This window comes from Osmerus mordax, chromosome 10 (genome assembly GCF_038355195.1).
Source record: "Osmerus mordax isolate fOsmMor3 chromosome 10, fOsmMor3.pri, whole genome shotgun sequence".
NCBI lineage: Eukaryota > Metazoa > Chordata > Actinopteri > Osmeriformes > Osmeridae > Osmerus > Osmerus mordax.
In genome coordinates, this window is record NC_090059.1 from 14,291,779 (window position 1) to 14,307,127 (window position 15,349).

At 43.6% G+C, this 15,349-nt stretch overlaps 1 protein-coding gene across 3 annotated transcripts; it reads right to left on the reverse strand.

The window, feature by feature from the left end:
- Positions 1-407: 407 nt before the first annotated feature.
- Positions 408-15,148, reverse strand: LOC136950260 (ATP-citrate synthase). 3 transcript variants are annotated; one of them, XM_067244476.1, is made up of 29 exons: positions 15,022-15,148; positions 11,839-12,018; positions 11,131-11,253; positions 10,006-10,068; positions 9,715-9,905; positions 9,256-9,335; positions 9,025-9,155; positions 8,744-8,862; positions 8,522-8,658; positions 8,352-8,413; positions 8,057-8,174; positions 7,701-7,855; positions 7,147-7,240; positions 6,824-6,886; positions 6,519-6,548; positions 5,512-5,653; positions 5,115-5,283; positions 4,889-4,993; positions 4,510-4,706; positions 4,294-4,375; positions 4,045-4,155; positions 3,800-3,927; positions 3,423-3,671; positions 2,957-3,107; positions 2,711-2,854; positions 2,481-2,594; positions 2,259-2,341; positions 1,975-2,051; positions 408-1,809 (listed from the first exon to the last, which is right to left on the reverse strand). In XM_067244476.1, exons 2-29 carry the CDS (start codon positions 11,995-11,997, stop codon positions 1,715-1,717), a joined length of 3,372 nt encoding a protein of 1,123 aa, XP_067100577.1. In that variant the 5' UTR covers positions 11,998-12,018; positions 15,022-15,148; the 3' UTR covers positions 408-1,714. The 3 variants fall into 3 exon arrangements, with proteins under 3 accessions (XP_067100577.1, XP_067100578.1, XP_067100579.1); XM_067244477.1 differs by lacking the exon at positions 6,824-6,886; XM_067244478.1 differs by lacking the exons at positions 6,519-6,548; positions 6,824-6,886.
- Between the last annotated feature and the right edge of the window lie 201 nt (positions 15,149-15,349).

Consider the following 15,349-nt stretch of genomic DNA (forward strand, 5'->3'; position numbering starts at 1 on the left):
TTGTGACGTTTTTGAGTTAATATGCAGAGTGGGAGGGGTCACTGAGTGAGCCGCAGTGTGATGTATGTCCTTTACAAGAGTCGAAAAAAGGTGAATATAACAACGTCAATAAATTATGACCGTAGGTCATTCATACTGCAAAAAATACAGAATTGAATATATACCAATGTTAATACAAACGATTAAACTATGGCCGGTCTACAGAAATATTTGATTTACGTGTTAGAAATGCCCCCCAAAAGTTAAAAACACTTTTTAAACTTTTTTTTTTAATATGGTTACACTCCAGAGAAAAATACACTGTCCTACACATTTGTTGCTGTACACACATTTTATATAATGAGTACAGGAATTTTTACAATGATAAATCCATAAAAAATGTTAAGCCAGGAGCCACGATAAAAAGTTAACCAAGTCTTTTTTTTATTAAGATTTACTACAATATAACAGTTCTGGGCTTACAAAAGCAGAAACATAACATTTAAATAAAATAATGCACAAAGAGAACACACATTGCCAGAAAGTTGTGGAAAGAGTCCTGTGTACATTAAACGTTCTTCACAGAAAGAAAAATGGGTAACTGACAGGAGCCCCACTAAACGCAGTCGTCTAGTAGCTGTATAATGTTTACGACACTCCATTTAAAGTCCACTGCCTTCATGGTCCCTCGCAAAAGGTGCGTTTAAGACTCACATTCATAAAGCATTTAAACCGTTCTCTTTTTGTGATTTGGACATCATAAAACAAAGAAAATACATCTTTATCATCATCCAACAGCCTAATTTGTGATTTCAGGAGTTACAGAAGGCCATCCTCCAAATCCTGGAGGGTGGGTAGGTGAAGGCAGTGCCAGAAACGCACATTAAAGTTCAGGTAAAATTGTATTCCCTGTTGCTATCATTAACAGCCAGTGTACACTCCACAGTGGGCTAGCAACCGTTTTATTGTGGGAGGGAAACCCAGATTAATCATGGATGACATGCACACAAACTTATATAACATGTTACTTGTGTTTTGTGCTTTCATTAACTACTGATGTTTACCTCCCAATTCACAAATAATCTGCGAACTGTACAGTTCCCCTATCATTGTTTGTAGATCTGTAAGTTAGTGTTAATGTAAGATTGCACAACAAAGCTCCCCAGAAAAAAATGCCTACTTTCAAGTGCATGCCTCTTGGACACATTTAACAGGATAAACGTAGGAAATCACCACGTTAATCAAACCAGTTTCATGAGACACACGCACGATTGCTATACATACTTATGTGCTGGAAGATGAACATAAATCATCGTTTTAGGATGCCTTAGTACTGGATTAATCAATCAGACTACAACACTGGTGTAAGGCATAAACTGTGCTGCTAATTCCAATTTTGAGATAGGGCAAACTCACCCAAAAGCACTGACAATCAAGTACCAATTAACCCCAGAGTGACCACATTTGGTGAGTGCATTGTTTTGGCTCTTTGTTCATAATTTAATAACTTACACATCAAGAATAACTTGACTAAAAGAAGCAAAGGTTCCCCTTTTTCAGTAAAACTCCCAGTGTACCTCCACCATTTCCCACTATCTATCTGGAATCATCCTGCCCAGTCTTAATCAAGGCAGCGGTTGTGAATGAAGAGAAGGGTAGAGAGGTGCGAACCGCTGCCTGTCCTTTTTGGGCATTACCATCCAGACGCGTTTAAGATTTACATCAATCTCCATGGTTACATGGACATGTGTTCCGGAAGGACGTAGGAGATGTCATCCCACGGGTGGCGGTATAGGCCCTGTTTTAGCCTCTTCTGGTCCAGGTAGTGACCTATAATCAGAAAAAAAAGTGTGTTCGTCCATTCCTTTACTAGGTCAAACTCAGAGAAGGCTGGCAATATAGCTGCAAATGAGCTGGGAAGATATTAGGGCAGGTTATTTAGAAAGATAAACATTATGCATACCAAGCTTTCTTTAATTTCAATATGGAACTCACCAATGAAGCCCATACTTCTGCCAAGCACAAAGATCCCGTTCAGAGCACCAATCTCCACAAACTCATCCGCTTCATCTCTGGAACACAGCATAAACACAACGTAAGCAAAGGACAGCGTGATGGGCCAGTACACAAAAGGTTAGTGTGACGATAAGAAGTGATACAAGTACACAGTAACAGCACTTTGGAAATGTACATGGAATATATGGAAAGATACTGATGGATTTTGACAGCTGCAAGACCCAAGTCAAGTGCTCCTGTGATACATAGTCTAGTCATCCTACCGTGTAAAGCCTCCACATGCCCTGAGAAGGTCCACAAAGGCCACTCCGATAAAACCATCCACGTTGAGGATTAGGTTTGGCTTCTGTAAACCAGCATTACAAAACGATTTAGAAAGAAAATATATGCTTATTACACGTGTTGATTGGAACGATGGCAAAAGCAAACATGTTTTCTGTGGTAGAACATGGAGATGTTGGTGAAAGGTGAACTGGACCTGCTACCTTAGATGTAGTGATCTTCTCCACATCCAGTGCGTAGTCCAGCATCTGGGTAGTGGGGAAGTGTTGCTTCACAAAGTCCTTCAGGATCTGGACCCTCATGTCAGGGTTGTTGATCTATCAACATATCAACAAATAAATGTCACTCAATCAGAAAAGTAACAAACACAAAAAGGTTGTTGGTCAAAAGATGCAATTGCAGGAGGGTACAGAATAATCAAAACACTGCTCACAGATTTGACCCTGTGTCCAATCCCCATGATCAGCTTGCCATCCTTTTTCATCTTGTTGACAAACTCCATGGGGAGCATTCCGCTGTCGAACGCCTTACTAAACTGCTTTGCGGCAGCGTCTAACGCCCCTCCGAACCGGTCCCCCTGAAACACAAGACTCAGTGAAGATCCAACACATCCGGATAACAGTGGCCCTTGTGTCTTGTGGAATAGGTTAGCCATTGTGTATGAGAGTCAACTACTCACAATGGTGAGTAGGCCAGAGGTCAGACTAGATATGAGGTCTTTGCCAGCCCGGGCACAGACGATGGTGTTGTGAGCTCCAGAGACCGCAGGCCCATGGTCCGCTGTCACCATCAGGCACATCTCAATGAACTGGCATGCATAGCGCGGTAACCTGCAGGGTCATTTATGTGAGACTAGATTACGTTTTTCAATGATGGACAGTGCACAGGTTGATCAATTGTTATGATCTATATTCTATACCATTCCAAACAGTCCTTTATTTCCAAACACATGACCCAGCAAGCTGAGCCAAAACCACACTTTGCACCTGTCTAAATACTCGACAAACTAGTAATTGTATCTCACCTAATCTTTGATATTACAGTGTGACTGACATGGGTTGTAGTGAGAATGTTGTGCATACACGGGAGGTAACATTTTAAGAATATACAGACAGGAGCCCAGACCAGATGTGTTCCATGCTCACCTCCGTTGAAACCAGAGGAGGCCCAGCACCCCTCCCAGGCCCATCTCCTCCTTGAACACCTCAGTGATGGGCATGCCAGCGTAGATCAGCTCCTGGCCGCGCTCATCACAGATGCTGGTCATGAAGGAGGCCGGCTTGCGAATCAAACCCAGCTCCCTGGCCCAGGAGTAGTCCATAGGCACTGTGGGCGGAGGCACCTCCTGAGCAGGAACAATGGTTCCTTTGGCTACAAGTTCATCATACACCACCCTGATAAATGGAACCAACACAAACATTAGTTGTCAACATGTATTCATAGGGTCGGATTTAAAGAACAGAATTCAATCCCAAATGACCACAAGCCAAAACATGTCAAATCGCACACTTCATGAACTCACTTAATGACATCTCCCAGCTCGTCAAAGCTCCTGGGGACATAGGCCCCGGCGTCCCTCAGGGCCTGGTTCTTGGCCACCGCAGTTTCTGAAGCCTGGTTAGCACAGGCTCCCGCATGGCCAAACTGAACCTGAAAGAGTACAGAGCACACATGTTCAAATCTCAACCTCAAGTTTAGACTTCAACCTACTGGTAAACCAAACAGACACATTGATAACCTTTAACCCTGCCACAGTTCCCCACTGACCTCGGAGGAGAACATGGTAGCACAGGTGCCTATACACCAGCACACCACTGGCTTGGTAATTCTGCCCTCCTTGATGCCTTCACAGATCTTGTATTCTTCTGTGCCTCCAATCTGCACAGTAAGATTAAGAGACAGAGAGAAAGAGAGCAAAAGGAATGCTTGGAAACCATTCAATCAGTGTCTATGACAAATGTAAATACCCGTAGAAGCCATGACTAGCTTTCATGATCTACAGTAAAATCGTCTTACCTCTCCCAAAACAACAATCATCTTGACCCCTGGAGTGTCCTGATAGCGTAGGACATGGTCCATGAATGTAGAACCTGGGTACCTGGAGACCAATGAGATAAGTAATAAGGAAGCATGAATTCAAGCAATCAACTTTTCAGGTAATGGCCTGAGGAAAAGTGACAAAGTAAAACAAAAAAAGAAAAACGTGCAAACCCCTTCCCTCTTCTTCCTCACCTATCCCCGCCAATGGCCACCCCCTCGTAAACTCCATCGGTAGTGCGGGAGACGATGTTGTTGAGCTCGTTGGACATCCCTCCCGAGCGAGACACGTAGGCCACGCTGCCAGGTCGGTACAGCTTGGAGGCCAGGATGTTGTCCAACATTCCTCCAGTGTTGCCGATCTTGAAACAGCCTGGTTTGATTCCTCCCACCTGGACGGATGACGTTGGACTGATCAAACACTCAATTGTCTTTGAGACGTCGCTCTAAATCACTCCATGTATACTGCCACTCCTGAGAGTTTACTCCAAACGTAGGACAGTGACACAATGTATGACCTCAGGATCACAGAAATGATGAAAGGCTGAATATGGCATTTCCCCTCTGGGCTTACCGTGGCTGGACCAATGATTGTGATGCCCTTCTCATCTGCCCTCTTGATCAACTTCCTGGTTAGGGCTTCAGGGATGCCTTCAGCAATGATAGCGATGGTGTGAATCTAGGGGGAAAGTATATCAATTTATGCGAATATTTCAATGAAAATTAAATGAAGATTATTCTCTGGTCTACGGTAGGTGTCTGATGTAAAAATCAGGCACATCATAACACCTAGCCCTTACCTGTGGGTACTGCATGGTTTCCATGGTGCTATCAAAAGCTGAGCGAAGCGAGGCAAAGCTGATGAGCACATCCACCTCAGGATGCTTCTTCATGGCGTCGGCCATGTTCTTGTACACAGGCAGCAGTATCTCCTTGTGGCCCCAGTAGAACTTCTGCTTGTGGTCGCCACTAAGTAAGCAGATTCATGGCTTATAAGAGAAAGTGTAAAGTAGTTCCCATGCCAACACACTGCATGATTAAGAAAGGGTTGTGTGCTGTATATTAAACTTTAATTGAATATAAACAGTAATGGCTCCAAACTGAGGTTTGTGGTTATCTAGCTTGGGTTGATGGGTACTGCAACGAGATCGACAGCAGTAACCAATTGTTGCTAGTCACGGCTTTGGCGGGACCTACGTGAAAGGGTAGACCATGGCAGCCACTGAGGGCTCGTCTCGCGAGCACACGTAGTCAAAGTCCAGCATACCCTGCACTGCCCGCGTCTGCATTCCCCACACAATGGACTTGGTGTGGCTGCTAAACAGTGTGGTCGCCTTTGCTGAAGGTGACAGAGAGCAAGAAAGAAAAAAAAAGAATTTAAACACTGAGGCGTGAACAGATCAACCATGTAAAGATATTATTTGGGCATCAAACATACATACACAAATATCAGGGAAATATTTAAGATGTTATTTGTTCAAACATATTACTTGGGAGGAAGGTGTCACACATTACAGGAGACACAAACACAATGGAAGGAGACAGGCTTGGTGTACCCACAAAGTTTGTTTCCAGTTTTAAACTAACATACAACAAAACACAGACAAGCAATCGTCTAATATCTTTGAGAAGGCAACCAAGAACACGCCTTTACAAGGCTGAGAGCAGAGCCCCCATTTCAAGTCTCTGGAATGAATTCCCATTTTGTCTGCATAGGTCTTTGACTTGGTATTTGAGCAAGGAAGGGGAAAGCCACACTGACCACATTGTACCAAACCCAGGTCAAAAAAACTGGTCCAATAGTTGAAGAGACATACTAGCCAATCAAAGCAAGACCCTGTCATTAAGTGCATCTTAGCCCTTGTGTTATCTTCGGGTCATTCTGACCCATCAGTCGTTGTGACCCACCGTCGTATTGCGACAACTCTACCGCATACACAAACAAAGTGAAGCACTTTCTTTTAACCGTTGGGCTGTCTCAGACCCCCCACATTGCGAAGGTTAAAAGAAAATTGTTTTATATTGGGTAAATTTGGCTAAACACAACAATGGTTCGTTATGAACCTTTGGGTCATGTGAGCCGAAGGCAGCACAAGGGTTAAACGTCCCAGTGTTTTTGTCCCAGGCCAGCACTATATCAAGAAAGGGAGGGGAAACGGAGGACAAGGAGAAGACAAACAGCAAACTAGCACACCCTTCCCTACCTCCACTGCAGCCTGAAGAGGCCTTTGCTTCTGTGACCCAAAGGGTGACAACACGAAAAAATAATGACACATAAGAGACAAAAGAATAAAGAGCAAAACCATCAGAATCAAATGTCACTACATTCGCTACATTGGGATCTGGCTCTCGTGTGCGTTTTAACTGGTTCACTGAAAGCCTCAGAAATGCTATAATGGAGGCTTATAATACACAGAATGCAATACACAATGCATGTCTAAAGTGCAACTGGAAGCACTAGAAAGGACCAGAATGGTTGGAGGCAGTCAGGATGCAGATCTAAACATACCTTTGCAGTCTCCTGTGAATGAACCTGCACTCCTCAAGGGCCACAGCAGAGAATTTAAACTGTCTTATAGATATGAATATGATACAGGAGGTAGCCAAGTGCACCAAAACCAGGGAGAAAAAGGAAAGGAAAAAGAACATTAAAAACACAGGGTGAGATGACAGTGGAGGTAGAGAGAGAAGGGTGAAAGGGAAAGCCAGGACAGCAGGAATGAGAAAGCAGAAATGTAAGGGGGTGTGTGGTGTAAGACGACGCATGAGGCCTAGCCACCCTGGGTCTTAAAAAGTCTAAGGTTCAAGAGGAGGAGGATGTGTGTCGGTTACCTGCTGGGAGTCCCTCCTTGGGCTTTTTGGCTGGCGTGGCATCGTTGGCTGATTTGGGCTCAGAGAACGATGCTGTCCTGGTGGTGGCTGGAGTCTGAATGGAAGGAGGGGACCAAAGGCGGACACATAAAGATCTACAGTAGAGTGCTTGCTATTTTTGTACTAAAAGCAAATCCATACACTAGCAGTAACTGCTAGTTATTAGTAGGATCACCCATGACAATCTAAATCTGGAGTAGCAGATGAAGGTAGTGTCTGTAAGTTCATCGACTAATTTTACATTTGGAATATAAAACTATCTGCATTTAAAACATAAAAAGCTTGCATTTTTAAGAGAAAAAAAACGACATTTACTATACTGACGGGGCTCTAATGTCAATGCTTAAGGTAACAGCACCTGGATGTGACAGTGAGAGCTTGGCTGTTATGGGGGAAGGGACGAGAGAAACAGACAGTGGTGAGGAGTGAGCAACAGTGAGAGGAGGAAGAGATAAGGAGAAGAGTGAGGAGGGGAAGAGGAAGCAAGGAAACATAATCAGGCAACATAGACGTACAACAGCGTTGTTGCTGGAGTTCAGGAGGAAGTTGGCGGTGTGGGCAGCCATGGGAGGCTGGTTAGGTATTGGTCGATGGCCCAGTGCCATGCCAACGATGGCTGTCATGTGGGTCTCTGTGCCAAAGACATGGATGGGGATACCAGTGGTCTTCCCTGTAGGAAACATGGATACAATTATGGGTCCATTATGGTTCTGTAAACGCAGAAATCTCTTATAATTAAAAGCTACAATGTTCCATTCTGGTTAAACCCGTTTGTGGCTGTGTGTGAACTCTCTGTTCTAGAAATTGTTATGTTGTTATAATGTTCTACTTTCAAGGACCTAAAATTGTGATTTTAGATCTCAGAACTCACCCACTTCTCCCATCACCCTCAGCCCCTCCTGGTAGTTAGGGCCACCACGACGAACAAAGATGGTCACTTCGTTCTCCTTCAAAGGTCCCTGGTAGTCTTTGATGGCCCTGACAATGCCCTGCGGAAGAAAAACGAGGGTCAGAGGTCAAAGGGGAGTCAAAACAAGGAGTTCAAGTATGTTGAGGTTAGGTCAGGGCTCTTTCAAATCATCTCAACTTTCAACACAAAACTAACAGTTGTGTCCACATGAAAGTACTATACTTGTAGTTGTGGAAAATCTGCTTGCAAGTTTTACCTTGAACGTGGCTGCCACATTAGTGAAGTTTGCGATGCTGCCACCAATGATCAGAACTTTCCCTGTCAACAAAAGAGACAAAAGTCGTAAAGAACACGACATGAAAGAGCTAGAGGGCTAAAAAATAAAGAAAAGTTGCCTGTAGGTAAGCATGGCTCATGCCAGCCCACCTTCGTGGTGCTTCTCTCTGGTCATGAGGGAGAGGATGGTCTTGGCGTAGTCGTAGGTCTGCTGTTCGCTGGGCGCTCCAGAATACTCCCCATAGTTGGCCAGCTCATCCACGCCGCCAAGGTCACAGATGGTGTCACTACACCGAGGAGAAGGAGTGAGGTTTCGCCACCATGTGACCAGCAGAGAACCACTAGCATTCTGCTTCGACCTCTCCCCTGTACCTGTACACGACAGAGGCTCCTCCCCCTGCCACCATGGTCCAGATCCGACCTCGTGGGTTCAGCAGAGTGAGCTTCAGGCTGGCACCACTCTTGGCATCCAGGTCTGCAATATATGCCTCCTAAAACAGGGGTACCCATGCACATAACCCAGGAAGAGTTAGCACGGTCTGCATGTGCATCAGTCGACAGCATGCCCTTACTCATGATTAAATTCAGATATTGTCTAAATTCTCACTTTCCCAGGCCCAATCAACATCATCATTGTCCTCCAAAAATCTCACCTCAGGGTAGGCTTCCCTGCCGAAGGGTGGGGGGAACTCCACATCACCCCACTTGGCCTTGCAGATGTAATCTGCTGTGGCGTCGATCTTGGCCGCCATGTCAAGAACAAACACACCATCGTGGGTGATGACTGAAGAGAAGGAAAGAAGCCATTGTGAGTCTAGACAAGGCTTCCATTTGAATAGCATGAAGGTTACAGTTTTTCAGGCACAGAAGCCAGGAGGACGTACCAAGTGGGTTGATCTCCAGATAGGTAAAATAAAGGTCTTCATAAAAGTTGAAAAGACCTATTATAAAACTGGCCAGAACCCTGGAAAAACACAAACAGAAAGCCATTAGTATTTTCTTGATAATAATGGCCTAGATGGTTAACAACATCCTGCTTCTCCTATATTTGTACCCAGCTGGCAGGTAAAGGAGTAAAACAAATAAAATATCTAGTGCTTGTGAGAGGCCAGAAGTCCATAACAGCATGTCTAATCAAAAGCACAAAGATAATTCCCAGAACTGTTCTTCCAAAAAGGGAAACTAGATCCTCCAAGCATGACGCTTGCATGTTGTTGGAGACTGGATTCCCATGAAGCAAATACACACCTACTGTATGCAGTCAATGTAACGTCAGAGCCTGAGAATTCATTTGAGCACTTGCACAATGATCATTTTCAGACAGCGCGTGTATTGGTTCTTACTCTTGCTTATCCTCTGGTACATGAGTGAGCAGCTGCTCTTTGATCGAGTCCACGCTTAGCTTGTCGTCCACGGCGACCAGAAGCTTTTGGGCCTTGGCGTCGACGTCCCCCACGTCGACGCCGCCCTCGTGGTGGAACAACACATAGTCACCTTCACGAGTGGCGTAGATGCATACGTAGAACTCCTGTTCCTGCGGGAACAGAGATGTGGAGAGGGGTGAGCTAGTCACACTCAGAATGTACGAGGGAGATGTACTTCACTGGAGAATGTACAGCCAGGCTGACACTTACCTGTGTATGTGCCACAAATGGTTCGATTAGGAAATTCTTTAGAACGCCTTTTGCTTTTCCCACCTGTGAATACATATATATATATTTGATCAACTGGGCTTCATGGGAGGATTATATGGAAGTTTCATTCTTTTAGAAGAATTTCCTTTCATTTATCACATACTGGGGGGGAAACTTGTGCATAAATGTACTTCCAACACTTGAGGAACAAAGGAAATGGAAAAGCTACAGCACATTGCAGCTGTTTTGACAGCGTCCCGCTCTTAGAGCAACCAAAATAGTTTCACAACAGTGACATAACATACCCTTCGACCCCTCCAGCGCTAAACATAACTCCAACCTTTCTGGGCTCCAAGATTTAAAGACCAATGGCAACCTAAGATGTTCATGTTTGCATGCTGTCAATTCCTGTCCAGGTGCTGGTAAACTGTGTTCATGGGGTAAAGATGGGACATCTTGCATGGTTCTCACTTCCTTCTTCTTCAGTCTTTCATATTACCACATCAGATGGTTATTTTCCAGTTGGAGTCAACTGTGCTACTTCAATTTAGAACATGCCTTATTCATTTAATACTCATCACAGCACACGTGGCAACAATAAGAAAGCAATTAATGGCTGGTTAATCTATAGTGGCCTGATGACAGACACAAATTCTGCTTGCTCTGTCCTTGTTCGTTGGGCCTAGGGCATCACTCTCCCCTCCTCTCCCCCTCCCCCCCTAGCTGGCCTGCATAGCTGCTGGTTGGAGCGTAACAGAGAGCAGTGCTTTGTGGATTAGCTACCCCTGAAGAAAAAAAAAACACCCGTCCACATGCCATACATTCACAGCATTAACAAGGACAGAGACACACACACAGACGCACAGAGACGCACACACACACACACAGATGAGGCGACTCCTCCACCATAGTCAGTTCTGATAGGCAAGACAAGTTTAATTCCTTAAGCTTTCCCTTTTACGACATGAAATGAACCAGAGTGTGAATCAACACTGATCAGTAGAATTATTTTTTGCCTACGACTGCATAGAAGAATACGTCGAGCAATTCCCAACAGTATCTGCCTCTCAACTATGTCACTGCAATATTGTATAATGAACGAATGAGAAAAGTCCATCGACTCACTGTGGTCTCCCTCATGAGGCGCTGCCTGACCCACTCCTGAACACCGTCCAAGTCCAGGTCGACACCCACCAGGCCCAGCTTTCCTCGACGTTTGATCAGCTGGTCTGGCTTGACCACCAACCTCTGCGGGGCGGGAGGGGGAGATTTCATAATTAATTCGATTTTCATAATTAATTAATTACCATACACTGACCGTGTCACACATAAAGCATCTAAATACCATTTTAGTTGATGCGGTTGATCAAGGGTTTTTATGTGAAGCACATTGAGTCTTCCTCGTGTATGAAATGTGCAATATAAAAGTTCCTCGCCTTGCCTTACTTGACAGCCCTAATAGCAGCCTATCTTATAATGATGAATTGTTTGTATATTGTGTAACTTAAAAAACTGAAATGTATTGGATTGCATCCTAGTCTAAGTGCATCATAAACTATAAACAATGCTGGAAAACAAAGCTTTGAGCTGGTCATTTACATTTAGTTATTTAGCAGACACTCTTATCCAGAGAGACTTACAGTAAGTACAGGGACATTCCCCCGAGGCAAGTAGGGTGAAGTGCCTTGCCCAAGGACACAACGTTATTTTTCACGGCCAGGAATTGAAACGGCAACCTTCTGATTACTAGCTCGATTCCCTAACCGCTCAGCCACCTGACGCCCCCATGCAGGTCATGCAGGACAGGAAGTGGAGTGAGCGGAGTGGCCTCACCTCAGAGAGCAGCCAGGGGTGGTCCTGTGTGATGCGATCCCAGTCGGTCTCCGCGGTGACGCTGGCATAGCGGAAGCGGTTCTGAACGGCTGCCGAGGTACAAATGTGCTTGTAGAGGAACTCCTTCCCCGTCTGCTCCGAGATGGCCTTGGCAGACATGGATGAATCACTTGCCACTAGCTGAGGAAGTGGGGGGGAGGAGAATGGAAGAGAGAAAGGGGGTCTGTTAATTTTGGCCTATATGAGTTGAGATAGCCTTTATGAACAGGAAGTGCTTCTGACTGACTATCTTTTGATAGTTTGGCAGCTTGTGGTTTGTTAACATATATACCATATGACAAACTGGACCGGACATTAAATTGTCCCAATAATTTATTCTACCAGAATTTAGAATATGTGACTTTTTAACAACCTAGTGAACTATTAAAGCACTGTATTTAGAGCTTTGGAACAAAAGTTTGCATACAGCGTGGCTTGAGGAGAACAAGGGGTCTTAAAAAAACATGTCCAGTCAAACAAGCTAATCGGTGTGTGAAGGGTTTCTCAAAGAACACATTGGGACTGCTCCATGGGAACCAGACAAAACAAAATCAAAAGAAGGTCTGTGTTTCAGATAAGCAATTAAGATAAATTAATAATTTGGATCAGTTTACAGCAACAGTCTAGGAGTAATATGCTGGGTGTAGGTACTGCAACCAACAAGAAGGAGGATCTTTAGATAGACATTTGACAATGAAGATTCCCCCAGCCTTACATGTAAAATGTGTGTAGTGTGATGGTGACCAGAGTACAGCCAGTACTACCAATTCATTTACATTTACATTTAGTCATTTAGCAGATGCTCTTATCCAGAGCGACTTACAGTCAGTAGAGGGACATTCCCCCGGGGCAAGTAGGGTGAAGTGCCTTGCCCAAGGACACAACGTCATTTTTGCATGGCCTGGATTCGGACCGGCAACCTTATGATTACTAGCCCGATTCCCTAACCGCTCAGCCACCTGACTCCCAGTAAGTTTGTTAAGATGGAAAAAAAAATCATATTTACTAAGCTTAGAAGTAGCATTAAATAGTATTTCACCCACATTTTGGGATTTCTCATGATCTATCATAATTGTTCAGCCCAAAACAACTCTAGAAGCATCCGTTCGAAAAGAATGTCTGATATTTCTGTTCAAGTGACTCCAGTGGGAAAAGGCTGGCACACCAATGTCTGCACATGTTTAGGTTTTCATCATCCGAATGACCCTATATATATATATATAAACAACTGGTCTATAAAAATTCAAATCAAACATCAACAAAAGTCAGACAATTTCTACAGCTAGCATACACACCAAGTTCCGGTCCCCTTCCTTCAGTCAACAAAACACCTTAGAATGTTCTGTACACAAACCAAGAAAGCTAATAAAAGGCACACTGTATGTGGCACATTACCGATGCAAACTCAGTCGTAGGAGTCTAATTCAAAACACATGCTGTACTGAGCTGAACGAAAAGGACCTTCATGTTTATTTTTATTAGTCAGATCAAATGTCAAGGACTCTCCAACATTTTTAAACACAGCACGGTAGTTATTTTGCACAAACAACGATGACTTTTATTGAAGTCTCAAGAACATTTCCAGAAAGAGACAGGGAAAGAACGACCATTGAATTTGATTTTGCCAACAATACTTTGTCAGTAATATTCCAATATCAATTAATAGGGGTAAAACACCACAATGAGGAATTAAATTAACAAAGCAAGCATCCAAAACAAGAGCACTGGATTGGTCAGTTCAGTCTTTTTTAACGTCATGTAAAACTGGACAGGCAGGATGCTACCGAGTTCACTACTACAGAGGCAATACAGATAGTCTGAACAAACTATACATAACCTAGGCCTTAGATTAGATTTGAAAGATTATACAACTGCTTATCCACAGCTCCATGACAACTATCAGACATTATAAGGTTATTTAACATAAGACTATTGTATATTCACAAAGGATGAGTAGAAATTATGAATATTGTGTTATTATGACAAAATTATTTGTAGGCCTTTCTTGTGAAAGTTGACTTCCGCTAAGGATACAGTACCGGTAGTTTACATTCCTCCCAAAACATTGATGTAAGCTGAAAGACCAGCTAAGCTTGTCCAACTCTAGCAATGCTTTACTCACACACCCATTCATTGATCTGAAAGGCCAATCTAGAGCCTTCAGTTTACAATTTCCGTTTGTGGAAACACATGATGGGCTCTAGACTCCAAAACGTGGAAATTGTTTTAACAGTCCTCCTGTACTTGCTCTGTGAAATGCCATAACTACTAATATAGGGCTATTGATGAGCACATTACTCTCCTATCATAACCCTACCCTGTAATAACTTGCTCAGGTTCTTAACTTGTTAACTGATTGTTTCTTAGTTACTGCAGACAAGTTATGGACCATCTGCAAACCTACAATGACGACAATCACTTCATCTACACATTAACCAACAATAAGCCTAAACCATGGGCCTACTTAACAGCTAGGTAATTTCCCAGTGACAGATGGCAATAAATGCCATCATCGTTGTTTTTGCAACCAAACTAGTAAACTGCTCGGTAAAGGCTGAAGCCTTGCTGGCAACATAAATACCTAGCTACACACCATTTGGGCCAAGGAGGGGACTGTTAAAGAATATGCTGAGGACCCAAGCCTAACCACTGACTTAGTCGAGACAGTGGGAACAATCATGGCCGGTTACTTTGCGAGTATAGCATAGTTTTGTCGGGGTTCGGTATTCCAGCCACTGACTTTTAGAAAAGTAACTCCCGATCAATCAGAAACAAATAGAATAGAAAAGCTGTCGTCTACCCAGACAGTTAGGTAAATAACTGGATGTTTGTTAGCTTAGCCTACAGGAAAAACTATATTCATTCAGCATCAATATGTAGCACTAAACTAATTAGGACTTGGATTAAATATGCATTGTCACTGGTCTGAAAATCAAGATGTGCTTGCAATAGACAGCTCAGATCTGGCACGGACACCAGCACAGTCACTTCATGTTTCAGCTGCATCACGCAAGTTAATAGTGCGCATGTAGCGACCGCTGCTACAGTAGCTAGCTGGCTAAATGTACGATAGATGTTCGTCCGGGATATAGATCTGTTCGTACACTTCAATAGTTCAAACATATTGTGAAAATGGGACATTACCTTTTTTATATTAGATTTTCCACGTCCTAGAAGTGGAGGGGTCGTGTCCTTAAAGCAACTGAAGAGCTTGTTGTCTAGTTTTTAAATGGACCAGTCTGCGCTAAATACAGAAGTCCACGCATGCCACTTCTCTCTCTGTCGCCCCATAATCTGGCCATACGATTACACGATCTCTTAGCTGTTCCCATTGGTCGACACAATCACGTGTCGATAACGCAATATGAAATCAGACAAATCATTTACTCAAAATAATTTCCTCATACCCAAGTCACTAATAAGAATTCTCTCTTAATAACGTTCTTCTGTAGTTTCAGAAAATGTATTTGCC